Source organism: Arvicola amphibius, chromosome 1 (genome assembly GCF_903992535.2).
Source record: "Arvicola amphibius chromosome 1, mArvAmp1.2, whole genome shotgun sequence".
NCBI lineage: Eukaryota > Metazoa > Chordata > Mammalia > Rodentia > Cricetidae > Arvicola > Arvicola amphibius.
Genome location: NC_052047.1, coordinates 181,891,885 through 181,911,691, shown reverse-complemented (window position 1 = coordinate 181,911,691; position 19,807 = coordinate 181,891,885). Strand labels below are relative to the sequence as shown.

At 51.0% G+C, this 19,807-nt stretch overlaps 1 protein-coding gene across 1 annotated transcript; it reads left to right on the top strand.

The window, feature by feature from the left end:
* Nucleotides 1-9,621: 9,621 nt before the first annotated feature.
* Nucleotides 9,622-13,681, top strand: Sfrp5 (secreted frizzled related protein 5). Its single transcript, XM_038314972.1, has 3 exons — nucleotides 9,622-10,141; nucleotides 11,931-12,008; nucleotides 13,335-13,681. The coding sequence occupies exons 1-3, from the start codon at nucleotides 9,622-9,624 to the stop codon at nucleotides 13,679-13,681; spliced, it is 945 nt and encodes a 314-aa protein (XP_038170900.1).
* The last annotated feature ends 6,126 nt before the right edge of the window (nucleotides 13,682-19,807 follow it).

Sequence of the window (19,807 nt, the reverse complement as noted above, 5' to 3'; positions counted from 1 at the left end):
CCAGAGATGAGCCGTAAAGGGACATCCATCTGGAGCCTCCCCACTGTGCGACCATTTCACCTCTGTCTCCCCATCTTACACACAGGAGGAAGGTGGTAACACCTCCCCGCTGTGTGCCTAGTCACTTAGATGATGGAACACTTAATGCAGGACACACAATGTCCCTTGACCCTGTCATCCATCAGGGCACTGAGCTAGGGACTGGGCAAATAAGAGGGTTGTGAAATCAACTAAACCCCGAAGACAAGACACAAGGGACCAGGGCAGGGGAGAGAGGCCAGGCTCTATGAAACCTTCCACAAAGAAGACCCAAAGGAGGCCCATGAGCAGGAGGTTGGAGCGAGGCTGTGCCCAGCAGATGAGGTGGTACAGAGCAGGGGACCAGCCACAGCCTTCCCGAGATAGTCATGGGCTGTAGAGCTGAGTAGTGGAGCATTTGCCTCTACAGGGCCCTGGGTTTGACCTCTGATCCCACACATGCACACAAACCACCTCCAAGACCAGCGTCCAAGGCCCACTGTATCCCAGTACCTACGAGTGACAGGCGTTGAGTTGGGATCTCTGCAGGTGGCCCAAGGATCAGTGTATGTTCCAATCAGCTTCTCTCCACAGCAGCCACTTGGTTGTATAGCTTGAAAATAAAATCTCTCCCTTCTATGATGTGTGCCCAAATCAGCCATGTTGGAGGAGGGCCCGAAAACCAGCAACAGTTCAGAGCTGCAGGAAGTTAATCTTCACACTTGATCTGCCCACCACCTCTCTTAGAATGAAACAAAAGATAAAGCCAGGAGTAAGAACTAGAAGCTACCACAAAGTAGCCCCGGTCCGATCCCACCCGATCTGTCCATCAGAATGAACACTGACGCCTCAGAACAGATGCCTAGTCAATCAGAGCACCTGGAGCCATCAAGTGTGCCACCCCCATGGCAGGATCCACGACTGGGGAGGAGGGGACTTTGGGGCTCAGTGCCAGCCCTAATGATCTTGCCCCTCTCTTCTCTACTGAATTCTGCCATGCCACCTCTGTCACTTGGTGAGAAGCCCAGGCTCTTGATACATCTCAGCAGGAGCTCTGTCAGCATTTGGGACAGGAAACTTCTAGTCATACAGGTTCTGCCCACTAAGTTCAATGGGGTAGCCCAGCCATCCTGATGACCACAACCCCTCACCTCACTCAGGCGGGAGCCACCTGCCCAGCCTGCTGAGAAGCATTGGAAGTGGAGCCCTTGTGACTCACCAGCCCAGAGCAGCAGGGTAGAGTTCCACAGGAGAGCCACAGAAGCCAGCTAGGTCGGGCCAGAGACTACCCTGAACAGTTTCAGGTTCCCCAGACATGGGCAATTAAGAACTTGGAATCCCTTTCCAGAGAGCTTCATGTGGGGACCCACACCCTGAACTGTCAGGCCCGGCAACCCCTGCTGAGGTTTGAACTCTCAGCCACCAGCAGAGGAGTCATTCCAGGCCAGCAAAGGGGCAAGGAGCACTTCAGTTGCCCCAAGGGCAACTTTCCAGTCATTCCCAGGCTTGGACCCCAGCTCCCTTCTACCAGAGGACAATTGCTCCATTGGCTGGACCAGCAAGAGAAGGCTCAGTGCCCCACATTCTCCCCCTTGCTGTGGCCATGCCCAGCTCCTGCCTGCCTGCCTGCCTGCACCCTCTCCTTAATGAGGCCATTGTCTACCCAGGATTCCCCCAACAGCTGGTCCCAACCCCAAACACTATTGCCCTGGGTTTGCCCTTCACAATCCTGCCCCTAGGACCCTCCCAGGGGTGCTGACTTCCTCTCCTGCATCCCGAGCACCAAGGGGCCCCCAGGGCCTCTGACCTGCTGTCCCTTGAAAAGCCAGTCACTTCCCCCTCCCCTGCCTTAAGGGCTGCCAGCTGATTTCTGTGAGCCTGGGAAGGAGCTGTAGCCCTGACAGCATGTCATTTAGCTCCAGTCACAGAAATCGCTGTTTTATTTACAGGCAAATGAGCCGTTCTGTGTCTGTGTTGATTTGGGGAGAAGGGCTGATAGCTTTCAGTCCTGCCTCCATAACTGCTGGTGGTCAGGACAGAATCAAGAATTACTCTCAAACAACAGTTGAGATGTGGGGCCCCCAGCAACCCACATCACGTGTCTGGGACTAGAAAAGGAGACCCTGCGCTTGCCACTGCGCAGAGGCCTTCCTACCTAACACAGAGCAGTTGTCTACAAACCTTCGAAGAAATTCTCCCCCATCTGTTTTGCTGATAGAGAAACCAACGCACAGGGAATTGGGTCTTCTCCAAGTTCCCACAGGCTGGAAGCAATAGAAACAAAGCCTGGGAGGACAGGGGTCTTAGATTCTGTGCCCACACTTGCTCCCCTTCCCACAGAGGCACTTTTGAGCAGCTTTCCTCCTAACCAGGAAGTGATTCTGCAATGGCAACTTCATGTATTCTTCATCGATGGCCTCCTGCCTTCTAGACTGTGCACTGCTAAGATCAGGAAGCCAAACCGCCTCAGCTATAGCGAGTTGGGTCTCCTTGAGGCGTCTGCTACCCTCCGGCCCCCTTCTGCAAGGCAGCTTGACTCAGGGTCCAACAAGATAGGACATCCCCCTGCAACTTTTCTCATACAGCCAGGAATCCACAGACCAGGAAGCCCTGGGTTTGAGTACCTGGTACTCTTTCTCAGCTGTGTGACTCCGGGAATGTTACTTATCTTCTCTGAGCTTGTTTCCTCATATAAAATGGGGATAATGTCTCTCTCTCAGTGCTATTGAGATAATTAAATAAGGCCACATATAGGGAAAGTACAAAGCATAATGCCAGGTGCCTAGTTGCTGTAGGATAATGTTCTTGTACCCTGTAAAGATTTGTCACTTGAGGGGGGCTGGAGAGATGGCTCAGTGGGTAAGAGCACTGATTGCTCTTCCAGAGGTCCTGAGTTCAATTCCCAGCAACCACATGGTGGCTCACAACCACCTATAATGAGATCTGGTGCCCTCTTTTGGCCTACAGGCAGGATACTGTATAAATAAATAAATAAATAAATAATAAATAAATAAATAAATAAATAAATAAATCTTTAAAAAAAGATTTGTCACTTGTACTTTTTTAATAAAACGCTGATTTCCCAGTAGCCAGGCAGGAAGTACAGGTGGGGCAACCAGACTAGGAGAATTCTAGGAAGAGGAAAGTCTCAGTCTACAGTCACTAGCCAGACACAGAGGAAGCAAGAGGAGAATGCCTCACTGAGTAAAGTACCAAGTCATGTGGCTAAACATAGACAAGAATTATGGGTTAATTTAAATTGTAAGAGCTTGTTAATAATAAGCTTGAGCTAATAGGCCAAACAGTTTATAATTAATATAAACCTCTGTGTATTTCTTAGGGACTGAATGACTATGGAACTGGGTGGGACAGAAACTTCCATCTCAACTGCATTTAAGAGAGGAAGCAGTGGCCTGCAGAGATTGCTCAGTGGTTAAGAACGCATACTTCACTTGTGAAGGACCCAAGTTTGATTCCTAGAACCCACATCAGGTGGCTCACAACTGCCTATAACTCTAGCTCCAGAGGATCTACTGCCCTCTCTAGCATCCCTAGGCACCAGGCATGAAGAGGGTACACATACACACATATACACATATATACACGCATACACACATGATTATGCATGCATGTGTGTGCATATATGCATGTGCACATACATAGTCACGTGCATACACGCATGCATAGGCACATACATGCACACATGCATATATACATATACATATGCATGCACACATGCATACACACATGAATGCATATATACACATGCATATACCCATGTATATATGCGTACATAAACATATGCGTGCACACATGCATATGCACATACATACACACATGCATACACACGTATGCATGCACACGTGTATATGCATATACATAAACATGTGCGTGTACACATACATATATACATGCACACATATACACATACATACACATATGCAGGCAAAGCACTCAAATAAATCTAAATAAAATTCTTGTTTTTTTGTTTTTCGAGACAGGATTTCTTTTGACTGTCCTGGAACTTGCTCCGTAGACCAGGCTGGCCTTGCAGTCACAGAGATCTGCTGTCTCTGTCTCCTGAGATTGCCACCACCACCAGGCTTAAACAAAATTCTTCATGAGAGGAAATGTGAAGAGAAGCCGGGTTGAGCACAGGGGTTTGCCCAGACTCTCCACACCTCAAAGGCAGGCAGCCTGCACACCCCTTGACTTCCTCCACTCCACTGGGTCCCCACCTGCTGCTTCCACAGTCACTCTCCGGGTCTTCCTTGTGCTTCCCAGGAGAACCAACAGGGCCCAGGATTATTCTAGACCTGGTCTGGAACTAGCTCTAGTCTGGAGCTTTCTGGTCCCAAAGACTCCTTGGTTCGGTGCTTCCTGACTGCACCCACTCAGTCATCCATCCACATCACATTTACTGAGGGCCTACTGTGTGACTGACAGGGACCCAGAAGCATGAGAAATGAATGATTTTGCTTTAGTGGGGCTCTTAGTGTAAAGGGAAGCCAGAAAGTGACCAAACAATACAATAACATGATGACCGGACCATCGAGGAAATGCCCACTGCAAAGTGCACCTCAGGATTCTAGAGAGCCCACCAGGAGAGATGGTCAGACTGGAGCCTTTATGCCAAGAGCAACACTCCAGAGGGTCTTGAACTGAATGGCAAGCCCATTGTTTCCCCTCCAGCCAGTAAAATATGGTGAGGCTGAGTGGATGCAGAATGTGGTGGGGAGAGAGGAGAAAAAGGAGAACATGGCCAGGCACAGGTCATAGGCCTAGAATCCCAGCACTTAGGATGCTGAGTCAGCCTAAGCCACATGGTGAGCTCAAGAGACCAAAAGGGTAGGGGAGGCAGGGGAAAGAGGAGACCTGGATGGATAGAAGAGAAATTTGGGAACAAAGAACAACAGAATTTGGTGATGCTCCCTCAGTACCACTGGCATGCCAATGCTCAACCACAGCCACGAACGGCTGTGTAGACAGCTCCTACTATGGGCACTGCTCTAAGCAATTTTTAAAATTAAGTCTAAAAACTGAGTGACCCAGCATATGCCTACGATCGCAGCACTTTGGAGGTAAAGACAGGAGTTTGACGTTCAAGACTTTGAAGCCTACATGAGACATCTTAAAAAGTTAAAATTAACCTTCTCAGTAACACTGTAAAAATTAATATCCCCATTTTACAGATAATGAAACGGAGGTAAAGTGATTCACCCGAAGTCAAGTGGTGTTGCTGGATTAGAACTCACTCCAGCCACAGAGTTCATGCTCTTCACCAAGACATTTGATTACCTCTCTGGGGAAGCTACCCCTCCAGGACCACTGGATGCGGTGACCAGGGAGCCCATCTCAGGTTCCTCTGGGTCATTCTCCTGCTCCTAGCATGCCCAGGAATCACAAGCAGGTCTGCCCAGACTGCTCTCCAGGACAAGGGCTGCTCTGCAGAAGGGCCTGCCTAGCTGGGCTGCTCTGGATGGACGCTAGCTTTGCAGTGGACAGAGGTGAAAGGCTGTGGTGTAAGGGGACATGTGCTAAGCTGGAGTCGAAAGGCCCAGTTCTGTTTTCCTCTTATTGATAATGGGGGTGGAGCACAGCGGGTCCTGGAAGCACTAATGGTTCTGTTAGTCACACGGAGCAGCAACTGTACAAAGACAACACCCCAGTGGGATGCGAGGTTGTAAAGGCCGGAGACAGATTCCTGCAGGCAGGATCACCATTCCGGACTGAGCCAGTAGCTGGCTGTTCTGCTTTTCTGACCTTCAGGTTAAACCCCAATTTCTGTCTCTGGGTTTTTATTAACCATGCTACAGCAGATATTAAACATTTTTCTCTCTGAACCCCTCTAAGCATATACATTCTGAATCCCAAACTGGGGATCGTGGCACACGCCTGTAAATCCATCACTAGGGGATGGTGGCAGGAGGACAAAAAGCTCACGATCTTTACTACGTGGCCAGTTCATGGCCAGTCTGGCCCCTGTGAGCCTGTTATCGGCTGATAATTTAGTCAGTTAATCAATTTAGAATCCTAAACGGTGATTTACAGGATTTGAAGTTTAAGATAAGAAAAAATTAAATTCATTAATTCAGTTAATAAATCATTGTGTGGGCTGAAGAGATGATTTCAGCAGTTAAGACTGTTCTTCCAGAGGTCCTGAGTTCGATTCCCAGCAACTACATGGTGGCTCACAACCATCTATAGTGGGATTTATGCCCTCTTCAAATGCAGGCATACATGCAGACAGAATACTGTATGCATAATAAATAAATAAATCTTTAAAAAAAATAAATCATTGTATGCTAACATAAGAAAACTTCATGAAGATAATCATGCTTCTTCAAATGAGAGGAAAAACCCACAATGCCCTGGGAAGAGAGGCACTATTTTAGAGTTTGTAAATCCCTTAATGTACAGGCTAATAGAGGCCAGCTGGACTCTTCTATCTGCTTCTGCAATCCAATTTGTTGCCACATGTGTTTTGGCTGAACTATATGATGAAAATTTGGCCTCACACAGAAATGTAGTTGGAAAAGGAAGCAGTGTTTTAATGGCCTTTGCAGATAATTATGCATATCTTCTTTGATAGCACCCCAAAAAATGGCATATGGGTTATATGTTCATTATAATAATATGTAATCTGAAACTTGTTAATAAATGTTTTACTCCATTGCCCTAAAATCCATTGATTTATCTTGTACCATAAATTGACTTAAATTATGTACAATTTTGACTTTGTACACCCTCTGAAAAGGCTTGCAATTTTGAGATCTATTGAAATAAACCATAAAAATGTAGAAAACTGTAGGAGTTTATTTAAAAAAAACAATTAGAAGCATTTTGGGTGCAAGAATTATCTACACGGAATTTTGCTCTTTTGAATAAGTGATCCCCTCTACCAGCTGAAGAGCATGAACCGGGACAGGCTGCATACGGACAAGATGGACAGATGCCAAGGGTGCCAGGTGCTGGATCCAGCTGCCTAGGCCCTGGGCTCAGTCCATCAAGGAGTAGCTCCACATCAGAAGGCAGCCTCGATGGCCCAGCCACAGAGCCAGGGGAAGGGCTGCCCACAGAAAGAGGCTGCCTTGAGCAGTCCAGGGCACTCCGGCTCCATCCCTTGAAAAGGGCTCCCCCCCTTGCTCTCATCACACATCCATGGCAGGGAGCCTCAGGCCTCCCCACATCAGAGCCGCCAGGTAAAGAAGGCGCATGTCCCTCTTCAAGGAGGCTCCCAACCCAGCTCCACTGCCCTGTGGAACCTGAGCTGCCAGGCCCAGACAGAGGAACAAAGCCCACCTCTGTCCAGGTCATCCATAACAGCGCCAAAAACAGCCCAGCCAAACCAGGAGGCCCAGGAGCCAACACCTTACACACCACCTGGGAGGCCCAAGGCCCCTGTAAGTGTCCACAGCCACACCCACCCTACGGCATACAAGACGACCACAAGATGGCCAGGCCAGAGATGAGGCAGGGAGTGGATCACAGAGGGAGCCGTGCCGTTCTCAGAGCTCGCTTCAAGTCCTCTCCTAGGCGTCTCAGGGGATGCTCAGAAGGATGCAAAGGCTCAATGCTGGGGGTGTCTGACGTTCCCAGTTGCTCTGTGCTTGTGGGCGCTGCATGAGGCCATCACAATAACTTCAGTGGAGGTCCCACTTTCTGAAGGATACTGAAGGTCCCAATCCCTCTTATTTGCCCCAGGCCACACAGGTAGGTGAGGAGGAGGGCCAGAATTCCAAGCTGACTTTCTAATGCAGTCACATTACTGCCCTCCACGGCTTGGCTCTGCGGTGCCCAGTCCCTCGCCCTCTAAATGGTGGTCTACAGGGCCTCTCGGTGCTGCACATGCAGGGAGGAAGGGAAGGGAAGCTCCCAGCTGGCTTAACTGCCACAACCAGCACATCAGAGGCATCGTGTCCCGCCCTGGCCTCCGCCCGGTCCTTTTCTACTCCTCCGCTCTGCCTGGTGTCTTGTTCTCGCAGCTGCATCAGCTACATCCAGGACAGAGCCCTTTGCACCTTACCGATATCCGGCACATGTTGGGGGGTACTAAGGCCTGGCCCCCACCTCTCTCCACTATCACTCCATGGGCAGACCACGTGGGAAGCCAGGAGCCCTGGAAATATTGAGGAGCAGCGAGAAAAGGTAAGGAGAACTGGGGAGAGGCACTCCTTCCGGTAGAACCAGGCCCCCTTCTCCCAACTCTGCTTCCCCCCACCCCGCTCCACCCCATCCCACTCCCGCTATCCAAGCCCTCTTAGGAGGCTTCTCCCCAGAGGGGGGGCCAGAGACCAAGGGAGACCCACAGAGTCTGCTCCCACAAGCCTCTCCTCCAGTTCTTCTCACAGGAAAGCCACAGAAGACAGGACCCAGGCTGACAAAAGAAAGACATCAAACGTGGGGATCCGGATGTCACCCTTCTGAAGTCTGCTTGTCTCCCAACACCCATAGTGTTTCCTGCCCCAGGTTGGCCAGTCTTCACAGATAACGGTGAAACCCTCCCTCTTCTTTGCTGCCTTCTTCAGCACACGAGCTGTACATCCCTGGGACAATTATCTCCACTGCTCTGAACCCTCAGAATCCAGGCCTCTTGCTTGTTTCTGTGCTCTGACTCTGGAACCAGACAACCCAGATCCAACGGCCAACTCTAATTCCTTGCCTGCCCTGAGCTTCGGTGTCTTTATCTGTAAAGTGGTGGTGATAATGATACCTGCCCTCCTAACAGCGTTACCGTGGGAATTAAATGAGCTAGTTTACGAAGTGTGCCTACAGCAGTCTCCAAGCACAGTTAGCACCCACTGGATGCGAACTTTCATTAGAAAGAGGCCTTGGGAAGGTTCTGCAGTGTGCCACAGTGTCCACGGCACTTTAAATAGAAGCCAAAATTCCCTTCACCCCACCCCCTTGACCGCCATAACTGGGTCTACTATCCCCACTAGGCTGCAAGGTGCCTGGCTCTGGGCAGAAACTCAGTGGATACTTGAAGACCTCAGGGTGAACCTCTGCCCGACTGGCCAGGAGGGCGTGGATGGTCAAGAGACTCCAGTATCAGAGAAGAGCAATGGAGGTGTTGGAGAAGGGAAACCAGAGCCGAGCAGGGAAAGGCCCAGGCGGAGAGATAAGCAGGTGAAGTGAGTGAGAAAAGGAACAGGAGAGACTGTGGCGGAGAGAGATAAGAAGGATGGAGAAGAGGCCAAGGGTGAGGAAAATGCCGAGCCCCAGGAAGATGTACAAGGAGAGGGTCTGGGCTGCGGCAGGGGAATAGTTGACCAGCCAGGGTCGCACAGTGGGGCGGGGCGGGAACCGGACAGGAACACGGAGGGAGGGATTCCAGGGTTCCTCCCAGGTCCGCCAACCCAGGGCGAGGGTGGGGGTGGGGGACCAACGACTGCAGATTGGCTAGGGCACAGCGAGGTCTGGGCTGGAGCCCCGAGGTGGGAGGTGCCTGGATCACTCCGGCAGCAGAGCGGAGCAGAGGCTGCCACCTACTTGGACGACCCGAACAGCAGGGACGGCTGCAGGGACCATCCCGGCCGGGGCGCACACGGGGCAACCGGGTGACGAGCACCGAGCCGTCGGGGCGGGCGGCGACATCCAGCCATGAGGGTGGTGGGGGGCGCCCGGACGGCCGCCCTGGCGCTGCTGCTCGGGGCGCTGCATGGGGCTCCGGCGCGGGGCCAGGAGTACGACTACTATGGCTGGCAGGCGGAGCCGCTGCACGGCCGTTCCTACTCCAAGCCACCGCAATGCCTCGACATTCCCGCCGATCTGCCACTCTGCCACACGGTGGGTTACAAGCGCATGCGGCTGCCCAACCTGCTGGAGCACGAAAGCCTAGCCGAGGTAAAGCAACAGGCGAGCAGCTGGCTGCCGCTGCTGGCCAAGCGCTGCCACTCGGACACCCAGGTCTTCCTATGCTCGCTCTTCGCGCCCGTCTGTCTAGACCGTCCCATCTACCCGTGCCGCTCGCTGTGCGAGGCCGTGCGCGCCGGCTGCGCACCGCTCATGGAAGCCTACGGCTTCCCCTGGCCCGAGATGCTACACTGCCACAAGTTCCCCCTGGACAACGACCTCTGCATCGCAGTACAATTCGGGCACCTGCCTGCCACCGCGCCTCCAGGTAGCGCCACCGCCGCCCCGCGCACCCCGATGGTCCCGAGGGCAGCAACCTGGGAACTGACAGATGCCGCTCCCCAAACCCTTATCTGCACGCCCGGATAGATGCCAAACCCCTACACACACAGCGCGCACACGCACACACCACATATGTTCCGCGCTCAGTAATTGTCTCAATTCTCCTTCCCACCTGAATGAACTCTCTCCCCGCTCTGATCAGTGCCTTGTGCAGCTCACAGTAGGCTCGCTTTCCCAAACTGCTGAATCCCTGGGTGCCGTGGGGGCGACCGCGTAAATGTTTTATTGCCTTCCTCGTCTTTACAATGCTCGGGGTTGCTCACGTCTTTGACCTGAACTGCAGGCGCCCCCAGACAAGCACTTCTCCTCCCGACGATGTGGGAACTTTGGGAAGAGGTGGGTGGTTAGGGAAGAGCTGAGGACCCTTCGTTTCTATGCCTGGAACCCCAACTTCTCCAGTTCTCCTAGTCTGGGTATCTTTGGGGTACTTAACTTTTCTGAGCCTCTTCTCCCTGACAGTAAGGCCCCAGCTCCTTGAGCTCCCAAGTCCTGCCTCCCACCGGCACCTTGGTGCCATTGCTGCCATAGTGACTGATTTCTGCTTGATCTCAGCTGCGCTTTCACTGTGCTGGTTTTCAAAACTGCCCCAAGGTTGGAGGCCACACCTCCTCCTCCTTTCTCTGAGAAAGCAGGTCCCCTTCCAAACTGGCCTGGGCCCTAACACTCCACCCTGGGTGACACCCAGCCAGCAATCTTTGCCTGGGCAGCTAGCATGCCAGAGCAAGAGCTCCCATGAGACCCCATGGCTGGAACAAGGGAAACTCCATTCCCCTTTTCTTCTCTCTCCACTCCCCCAAAAGCAGCTGGGCCCCTCCTCACACCCCTCCACCCCACTTCTCAAAGCTGATGTTAACCACTTAGTCCTAGAATGCTCTCTCTACTCCTTCTCCCTTTCCATGGAGTTTTGGGAGGGGAAAGTCCCTATGCTGAAGGCTGAAAGTCGCAGGCAAGCAGGAATAGAGCCAGTCAAGCAAGAAATTGTGGATTTCTTGTCCCCAGAAGTCCCTACAGGTTCCTTTTACAGTTTCTTTGGAGCCCAAACAAGAACAGCCCGAGAAATCTTAGGCTCAGAACCCAGCCTGGTCCTGCCTTGCTACACCGTGACTCCCTCTCTCTGAGAGGCTTGTTCACCTGAAGGCAGGCACACAAGAGAACCCAAACAGAGGTCAGATGGGGGCAGGCAGGGCTGGACAATAGGCAGGCTATAGAAAGGTGTGCGTGTGTGTGTAACCAACAGATGACATTCAGATGCTTCACATAAAAGTGAGTCGAGTGGGCTTTGAGAAATTATAAATTAATGCTGGCTTTGCTCTGCTGACCGCCCACATGCCTGACCTCAGCAACACATCCGCCCTGGCCATAGAGCAGGAGTACAGCCATGAGCCCTGAGCTTTGCTACTTCATTACTCATATTATACCTTGTTCCTTCGCTGTAAGTAAGGCAGCACCCACTTCACAAGCTGAGTATTAGATGGGATAAAATTTAGAACACAGTGCACGGTCTGGCGGCCGCTGCCATGGGGAAACAATGCCCCCCTCACCATAGTGTCCCTACACTATACGATCTCTAGAACTGTCACAGCCACTCAGTCATTGCCACCACCCCCATTGTCTGGGTAGGAATCACAGAGCAGCTTTTGTGAGGAGGGAGGTTGTTGGAGGAGATGGGGCCGTCCCGGCTGTTTGGGATTCCACCCACTCTGCTCTCTCTTCAGTGACCAAGATCTGTGCCCAGTGTGAGATGGAGGACAGCGCAGAGGGCCTCATGGAGCAGATGTGCTCCAGCGACTTTGGTGAGTATGGGCTCTCGGGACCACAGCCCTGACACGGCCCCCAGCAGCCTGGTTCAGAGCCAACCCCACCTGATAAGGCTACAGCAGCTGAGAGAGGCCTCCATGGCTGGGCTGTCCTTTTTAAGGGATGCAAGCTTAGCCAGAGATGGATGGAACCCTCACAGGACACAGGACCCCAGGAGAGGAGAGTCCCCTGTCTGCTGGAATCTCTGCTGAGTACCCAGTGTTCCTCTGGCCAGGATGGGTTGTGACTGGCTTTCCCCATTGCTTCATCTTGGACCCTTCCTATCCTGGGACAACTGAACTAAGCCAGTTAGGAGCAAGCTCACTGTGGGCCACAGATTTCTACATGTGATCTTTGCAAAGTTCATTCTGTTTTGTGTCCTAGCCTCCTCATCTATAAAAATAGGAGAAAGAGCAATGATGAAATCCTGACTTAGAGGAGTCTTTATGTTGGTAGCCTCTTTGGAAAGAAAACGCTATTATAACTGCAGAGGGCAGGGCAGGGAGGGAAAAGGAGAAGAGGTTTTAGGCCAATTCCCTTTCTGAGTGGGCAAAGTTATTCTCTGGCCTCTTGAGAGATGGAGACTAGCTGCAGGAAGGTAAGGCTGGCTAGAGGGCCCTCAGCCAGGATTCCTGACCTTGGCTGTATTGGGTCTGTGGCCACTTGTGAGTGACCTGGGTGATGACTCAAGCCACAGGCCTGGACTTTACCTCCCTACCCTAAACATTCACTCACACTCCTACACATACCACAACATACTTCCACACAGACACACAACATACACTCAGTGCCCACACTCCTCCCTCCCTCTCTCTCTCTCTCTCTCTCTCTCTCTCTCTCTCTCTCTCTCTCTCTCTCACACACACACACACACATACACACTCACACTCCTAGAAATCCTATCAGAACACCCCCAAGGGATAGCAGAAACCAGTAACCCTGCATCACAAAGACATCCTCCAGTTGGGCAGCTGCCACCCTGAGTGGGGACTCCATCTCTGAAGACCCTCCCCCCCCCCCCCCGGCATGAGTGTTATGGAGCACTCTGGTTCTGAAGCTGGGTGATCTTAATGGGATTTGGGCTCCAGGACTCAGGCAGGACACACCCTTCTCAGACCTCTGTCACCCTACTGTCCTTTGAAGCGAAAAACCTGGCCACAATGTCCATGGAAGGCCAGCCCATAGGAGCTTCAAAAACATGGATGCAACCTCATTGAGTCCTACCGTCCAAGCCCCACACCTCAACAGGCTCCCCAAGAGTGTCCTGGTATCAACTTAGGATTCCTGCTGTCCCAGACCACCCCTTGCCCTCCTTTCCATAGTGGTCAAGATGCGCATTAAGGAGATCAAGATAGACAATGGGGACCGGAAGCTGATTGGAGCCCAGAAGAAGAAGAAACTGCTCAAGGCAGGCCCCTTAAAGCGCAAGGACACCAAGAAGCTGGTCCTGCACATGAAGAACGGTGCGGGCTGCCCCTGCCCACAGCTGGACAGCCTCACAGGCAGCTTCCTGGTTATGGGCCGCAAAGTGGAGGGGCAGCTGCTGCTCGTGGCCATCTACCGCTGGGACAAGAAGAACAAGGAAATGAAGTTTGCAGTCAAGTTCATGTTCTCCTACCCCTGTTCGCTCTACTACCCTTTCTTCTATGGGGCAGCTGAACCCCACTGAAGGACCGTCCTCCTCGCCCTAGCCAGCCAGCTAGCTGTGCCTTGCCCTCTGTCCCTGCCCCCCCTGGCTCCACCCCCAGTCCCAGGCTAACCCAGCCCCTGGCAAAGGTGGCTTCGTGCAGCTACTACTTGCTCAGGCTCCCTCCTTGACTAAAGGGTCCTGGAATGCTGGGGTCTATTGGGGGCTCCCACTCTCAAGGGAGGGACTTTCTCTTCTGGGGGAAGCCCAGAAAGCAGGCAGAGGAGAAAATCGTGAAGGAAGGATGCAGGGCCTCCCACAGCCTGGGGAGGGAGTTTCCAGGAAGAATAGAGTGATCTTAAGGGACAGCTTCCCTCCCACACGGTCTTTATGTGTCACCACAGGCCTCCATGTCCTCCAGCCACACCCACTCCTCCTCTGGAGCCCTGCTGGACAGGAGCAGGCTCAGCGGCTTCAGACGTTGCCACTCGAGCTTGCCTCCTGCTCGCCTCAGCGCCCCACGCCCTCTGTCCCAAACCCGACAATAAATTATTGCTACTGCTGTGAGACCACTGGTTTTAGACGACAGGTTTGGTTCTTAATATTTTTTTAAAGTTTTTAATTAAATAAAAGGAAAATGTTGCTTTGTATCAGGTAATTTCTTTTCCAGTAGCTCTGAAGAGGCCGGGGCTAGGGAGGTTCAGATGACATTGAGTGAGGGCCGATATCCTAAGACACTGACCTCCATGGAAAGCCTAAAAAGGCAATGTTCCCCAAGAACACAAGGGCAGGGTCACCCTCACCTCCCAACCACTAAGGAACAGAGATGACCACCCTTTTGTCCCTAAGGAGGGGCAGAAGTGCCAAGCTTCCCAACCTGATCCCACAGTCAGAAGACAGTCCTACTCACACTTCCTGGTCAGAAGGGTCTAAGAAGGCCGAGCCACAGGGAACAATGTCACTTCTCCCCTGGGGTTCCCAGATACTCCTGGGCACTGGTCCTGACATACAGGTGACAGATACTTTAGATTGACACTACTCTAAGCATGCCGGGGCCAGCAGCACCTGTTATCCAGGAGCTAGCTAAAAACACAGAATCTCAGAGGGCTGAGGAATGCCTGCCACTCAGAGAGTGTACTTGCCTGGGAATTTGGACACTTGGGCTCCACCCAAACTTGCTGTAATGGAAACTGCTTTGTTATTTTTAGAATATTACTGGGGATCAAACCCAAGAATCTGCATTTTGACACATAAACCTTAGCCCATCTACAGAGCGTTTAACAAATATCGGGCCCCATTCCCATGCAATGTAAACAGGACCTCTGCCAAGCACCAAAAAAACAGGGTTTTGCCACCTAATGGCATGCAGGATCTGGGAGCTATTGCCAGGATGAAGAAACCTAAGTAGGGAGAGGGAGGCCTGGGGTCCACACAGCAACTTTAAGGTCCAGGCGCAGGAATGGGAGAACGCTTAGAGGTGAGAGGCCTCTGCCGTGCAAACAACCAGCATCTGGAAGGAGCTCACTGTGGGGACCAGGTGGGGTCCCTCAGCAGATGTGAAAAGATCAGACAGATATCCACAGAGCAGGGAGCAGGCACCCTGAGAGCCTTTCCCACCAGAAGTAGTTGAGGCCTGCTGCTCCTCTTAATGCAATGGCCACCCGGGGAAGGACTCGTTGGCTGCCAGCTCTCGAAGTGTACTCCCTAGGGAAGATGTCACCTGGGCAAAACAGAAGTGGTAGCATGGCCAGAAAGGCCACTGGCAGGAACTAAGGTGGGCCAGATGAAATGCCCTCCACAGGGCGTCACTAGCAGGTGGCCTGACCGCTTGTCCATAAATCACCTCTGGGCAGTCAGTGAGAGAAGACTGCTGCCACCAACCCTGCCCAAACCCTGCCCAGCATGCTCAGATCCCTGAATCTGCCCCTTGTCTCCCAGCCTCCTGCTCTAACCAAATATTTACAGGCACTTCTTTCGTCCACCAGGCAGATTATTTTTCCACCAAGCACACAGGACTCTGGCCACCTCTAGCTGAAGTACAATGCTGAGCTCTGTGGTCGGAGAGGGCTCCCTCAGCCCATTCCAGGGAGCCCAGGAAGGCTCTCCTCACCACTCCAAAAAAGGGACCTGGCCCTGTGCCCCACCTGTTCTGTTCTTTCCCTGCCTAGACTCTCTTCTGGAATGGAGAGAAATTCTCCCCAAGACCAGGGAGCTTCTGCAAGGCCCGGGCCAGTTTTCTTTACCCAGTCCTGCTGGTTGCAATGATTTTCCTCCCAGTGGGCAGGATTCCACACCTGGACTCGAGGACCAGCAAAGACAAGCCTCTGATGCATGACTAGAACTGAATCCCCCAGCACATGGGACCTCTTCACACAAAAGGTCTAGAGGTATAGTATGGAAGCCACTAGTTAGTTCCCGGCCACTTAGCCCCGAAATAATCACACAGAAACTGTATTATTTAAATCACTGCTTGGCCCATTAGCTCTAGCTTCTTATTAGCTAACCTTACATATTAATTTAACCCAACTCCATTAATCTGTGAATTACCACATGGCTGTGGCTTACCAGGAAAAGTTTCAGCATCTGTTTCCGGCGAAGCTACATGGCTTCTCTCTGACTCTACCCTTCTTTCTGCCAGCATTCAGCTTAGTTTTCCCTGCCTAACTCTGTTCCCCTATATCTCTGCTATAGGCCCAAAGCAGTTCCTTTATTTATCAATGGTAATCACAGCATACAGAGGGAAATCCCACATCATAGAGGCAGACAGGTGTGCATTGGGGCTGTCCCAGGCTCCAGGCATCTACATTTTTACCATCAAAACACAGTTCTCTTCCCAATTTCCATCCTCTTTCAGACAGCAAGGCGTAGCGCTAAGTCAGGAGCCTCCACCCCTCTGGAGCAAGAGAGCAGCAGGCAAGCAGGCCCACCTGGTAGACTTCCATTCCCACGCCAGGCCAGAAGTCATATGACCTACTTGCAAGAGCGCAGGGGAAGTCAAGTTTTCACCTGAATACACGAAGTTCTCCTACAAAACAGGAGCCCACACACTCAGGGTGGGGGAGGGAAGGCAGTCCAGTTCTGGCCTGCAGTCCTATGAATTAGTGGCCAGGTGACAATGAGTGCACAGCCTTCTCCCCAGGGTGGCACAGTGTTGTCAGGTGCATGACAAGCGCCTGGATGTAACACACAGATTTAGATGGTCGTTAGTAGGTATTCATATCTTATTAACCCAACAATGCCTGCACATAATAAATGCTCGGTAAAATTCCTAATCCTTTTTAATATTTATTTTTATTTCATTTTCACGGGTGCTTTGCCTACACGCATGTTTGTATGAGAGATTTAGTTCCCCTAGAACTAGGGTTACAGGTAGTTGTGAGCTACCATGTGGGTGCTGGGAGTTGAACCCAGGTCCTCTGGCAGGGCAGTCAGCACTCTTAACCACTGAGCCATCTCTCCAGCCCCCTGATTCTTTATTCAACTGAGATACATGACTGACAAGAAGGCAGAGAAAAGCAGGGATGTCTTACCTAAAATCCAGAATTATGGAAACTACATTTGGAGGTTTGTTTATATAAAACTATACCCCCTAGGTGGCATATAAGCCAATATTGAGGAAAGATACCTACTGTCGCCAAGGTCATGATGAGTAGCAGGCACTACTCAAAGCAGTTTTGCATTTTTTAAGATTTTTTTATGTATATGATGTTCTATCTGTATATACACCTGCACACCAGAAAAGGGCATCAGATCCCATTATAGATGACTGTGAGCCACCATGTGGTTGCTGGAATTGAACTCTGGACCTCTGAAAGAACTGCCAACACTCTTAACCCCACACTTATGCATTCTAATGCAAACCCTCCAGCAGCAGTTTTGAGATCAGATCTCACAGAATAGCCCCAACTGGCCCAGAACCCCCTGGCCACAAACTCAGAGATCCACCTGCCTCTGCCCCCAGGTGCTGTGATTAAAGGCGTGCACCACCACCACACAGCAGGAGGTAGCACATTTTAGTAACAGTGACTACAGTTACTTAAGGTCTGTGTTCCAGTAGCACAACATACATGGTGGTGCTAGATTGGACCCCAAAATCCTAACCACTACCCAGGACTTTATTTTTTCAAGACAGGGTTTCTCTGTGTAGCCCAGACTGTCCTGGAGCTCACTCTGCAGACCAGGCTGGCCTCAAACTCACAGAGATCTTCCTGCCTCTTCCTTCCAAGTGCTGAGATTAACGGAATGGAACACCACCACTTGATTTACCTAGGACTTCTTAAACACTAAAGAAATGTGTGCTTGAGCCGGGCGGTGATGGCGCACGCCTTTAATCCCAGCACTCGGGAGGCAGAGGCAGGCGGATCTCTGTGAGTTCGAGGCCAGCCTGGTCTACAAGAGCTAGTTCCAGGACAGGCTCTAAAAAAAAAAAAAAAAAAGCTGCAGAGAAACCCTGTCTCGAAAAACCAAAAAAAAAAAAAGAAAAGAAAAAAAGAAATGTGTGCTTGCTTCCAGGCAGATATGTAAAATGGGTATATAAATCAAACATTTACTTATAAGCCATAAATCTATTTCAAAATAATCCTTTGGCATACACATACCGCTTATTAAGGATGAAAGCAAATTTGCACACTAATGGAACAAATGTGCTTACATTTACATAAGGAATTAAACCTTGGCTGTTTGATACTGTAGGAGGAATAGCACTTTCTGTTTGAGATGGTCATTTCTGATTTTATAACCAACGCTGAGAATGCTGTTCTGCGTACACACACACTGCACAAAATGGCAAAAGTTATGTTTAAAAACATTTCATAAATTGTTTGAAATTCTATTCTGATTTATGATCCAAACCAAAACCACTAAACAATTTTTAAGAAACTGATGCTAGTGATTTTCTTCTTTTTAAATTGTTATTTGTGCTACAGTATATGTAGAGACCAGAGAATTGGTTCTCTCCTCCAACCTTGCTGAGGCAGGGTCTCTGGTTCATGCCAGGCTGCTGTGTGCTCCAGGGCAATTCTCCTCTCTCCTCCTACCTCCTAGAAGTGCTAAGATTACAGATGCACATCTGACTTTTTAGCATTGGTTCCAGGGATCAAATTCAGGTGTCCAGCCTATGTGGCTAGGGCTTTGACCTGGTGAACCATCTCACCAGCCCCAAACACTAATTTCTAAAATCAAATATTACAACCTAATGCAATCCAAAGACATATTAATGTGATAGTCACACACTGAAGGATCGAATATTTTCTTGTTTTCTGTAAACCATTATGTTCTGTACGAGCAGGAGCTGGACGGACAGTAAAAACGCTGCCGTTCACAGCATGCAATGGCTCACACGGGGCGTCCCAAGCAGCACTCCACGGCTGTGTGGCACGAGGTACACACATACACAGGGTGCACGTTGTGTCGTGCAGTGCAGGACAGTGCCCTAGAGCCACCTCCATCTTCATTTACAAGCTTGATTTTGAGTTAATTTTTGGTTGTTCAGCATCAAAAACCTTTTGCTGTTACCAAACTTTCCACAACCCCACATGCAGTTGCAGGGCGCCACAGGGAGCCACAGCCTATAGCTTACAAGTCTGAGGACTAAGCCGGATGGTGGTGGCACACATCTTTAATCCCAGCACTCAGAAGGCAGAGGCAGGGGGATCTCTTTGAGTTCAAGTCCAGTCTACAAGACTACAAGAGCTAGTTCCAGGACAGCCAGGGCTGTTACACAGAGAGACCTTGTCTCAAAACAAAAACAAAAACAAAAAAACCAAACAAACAAAACAAAAGAACCACTATTTACTACCTTCTACCTTCCATAGAGGTGAGTCTGAGATCAGTTATGGGAACAAACAACTGTGACAACTGTGCAGACCAGAAGTTGCTCTGATGACACTGCCAAGGGCCTGGACAGAGGCAGAGGAGCCAGCAGGTCCCACCCACCCCGGGTCCCACCCACCCCTACCGTAATCCAGCCTCAGGTCTTCACAAAGCAAGCTCACATCCCACAACTATACAGCCAGCTGGAATCCTGGCTAAAGTTCACTCCTTGGGTAATCTCATGTGGGGGGTATTTGCTGCTGGAATGTGTGTGACGGGAGCCCAGTGTCCCAGCCCAGACAGCAGGCTGTGTTGGAGCCCCAAGAAGGCTTGCGGCCAAATGAACCCAGAATCCCA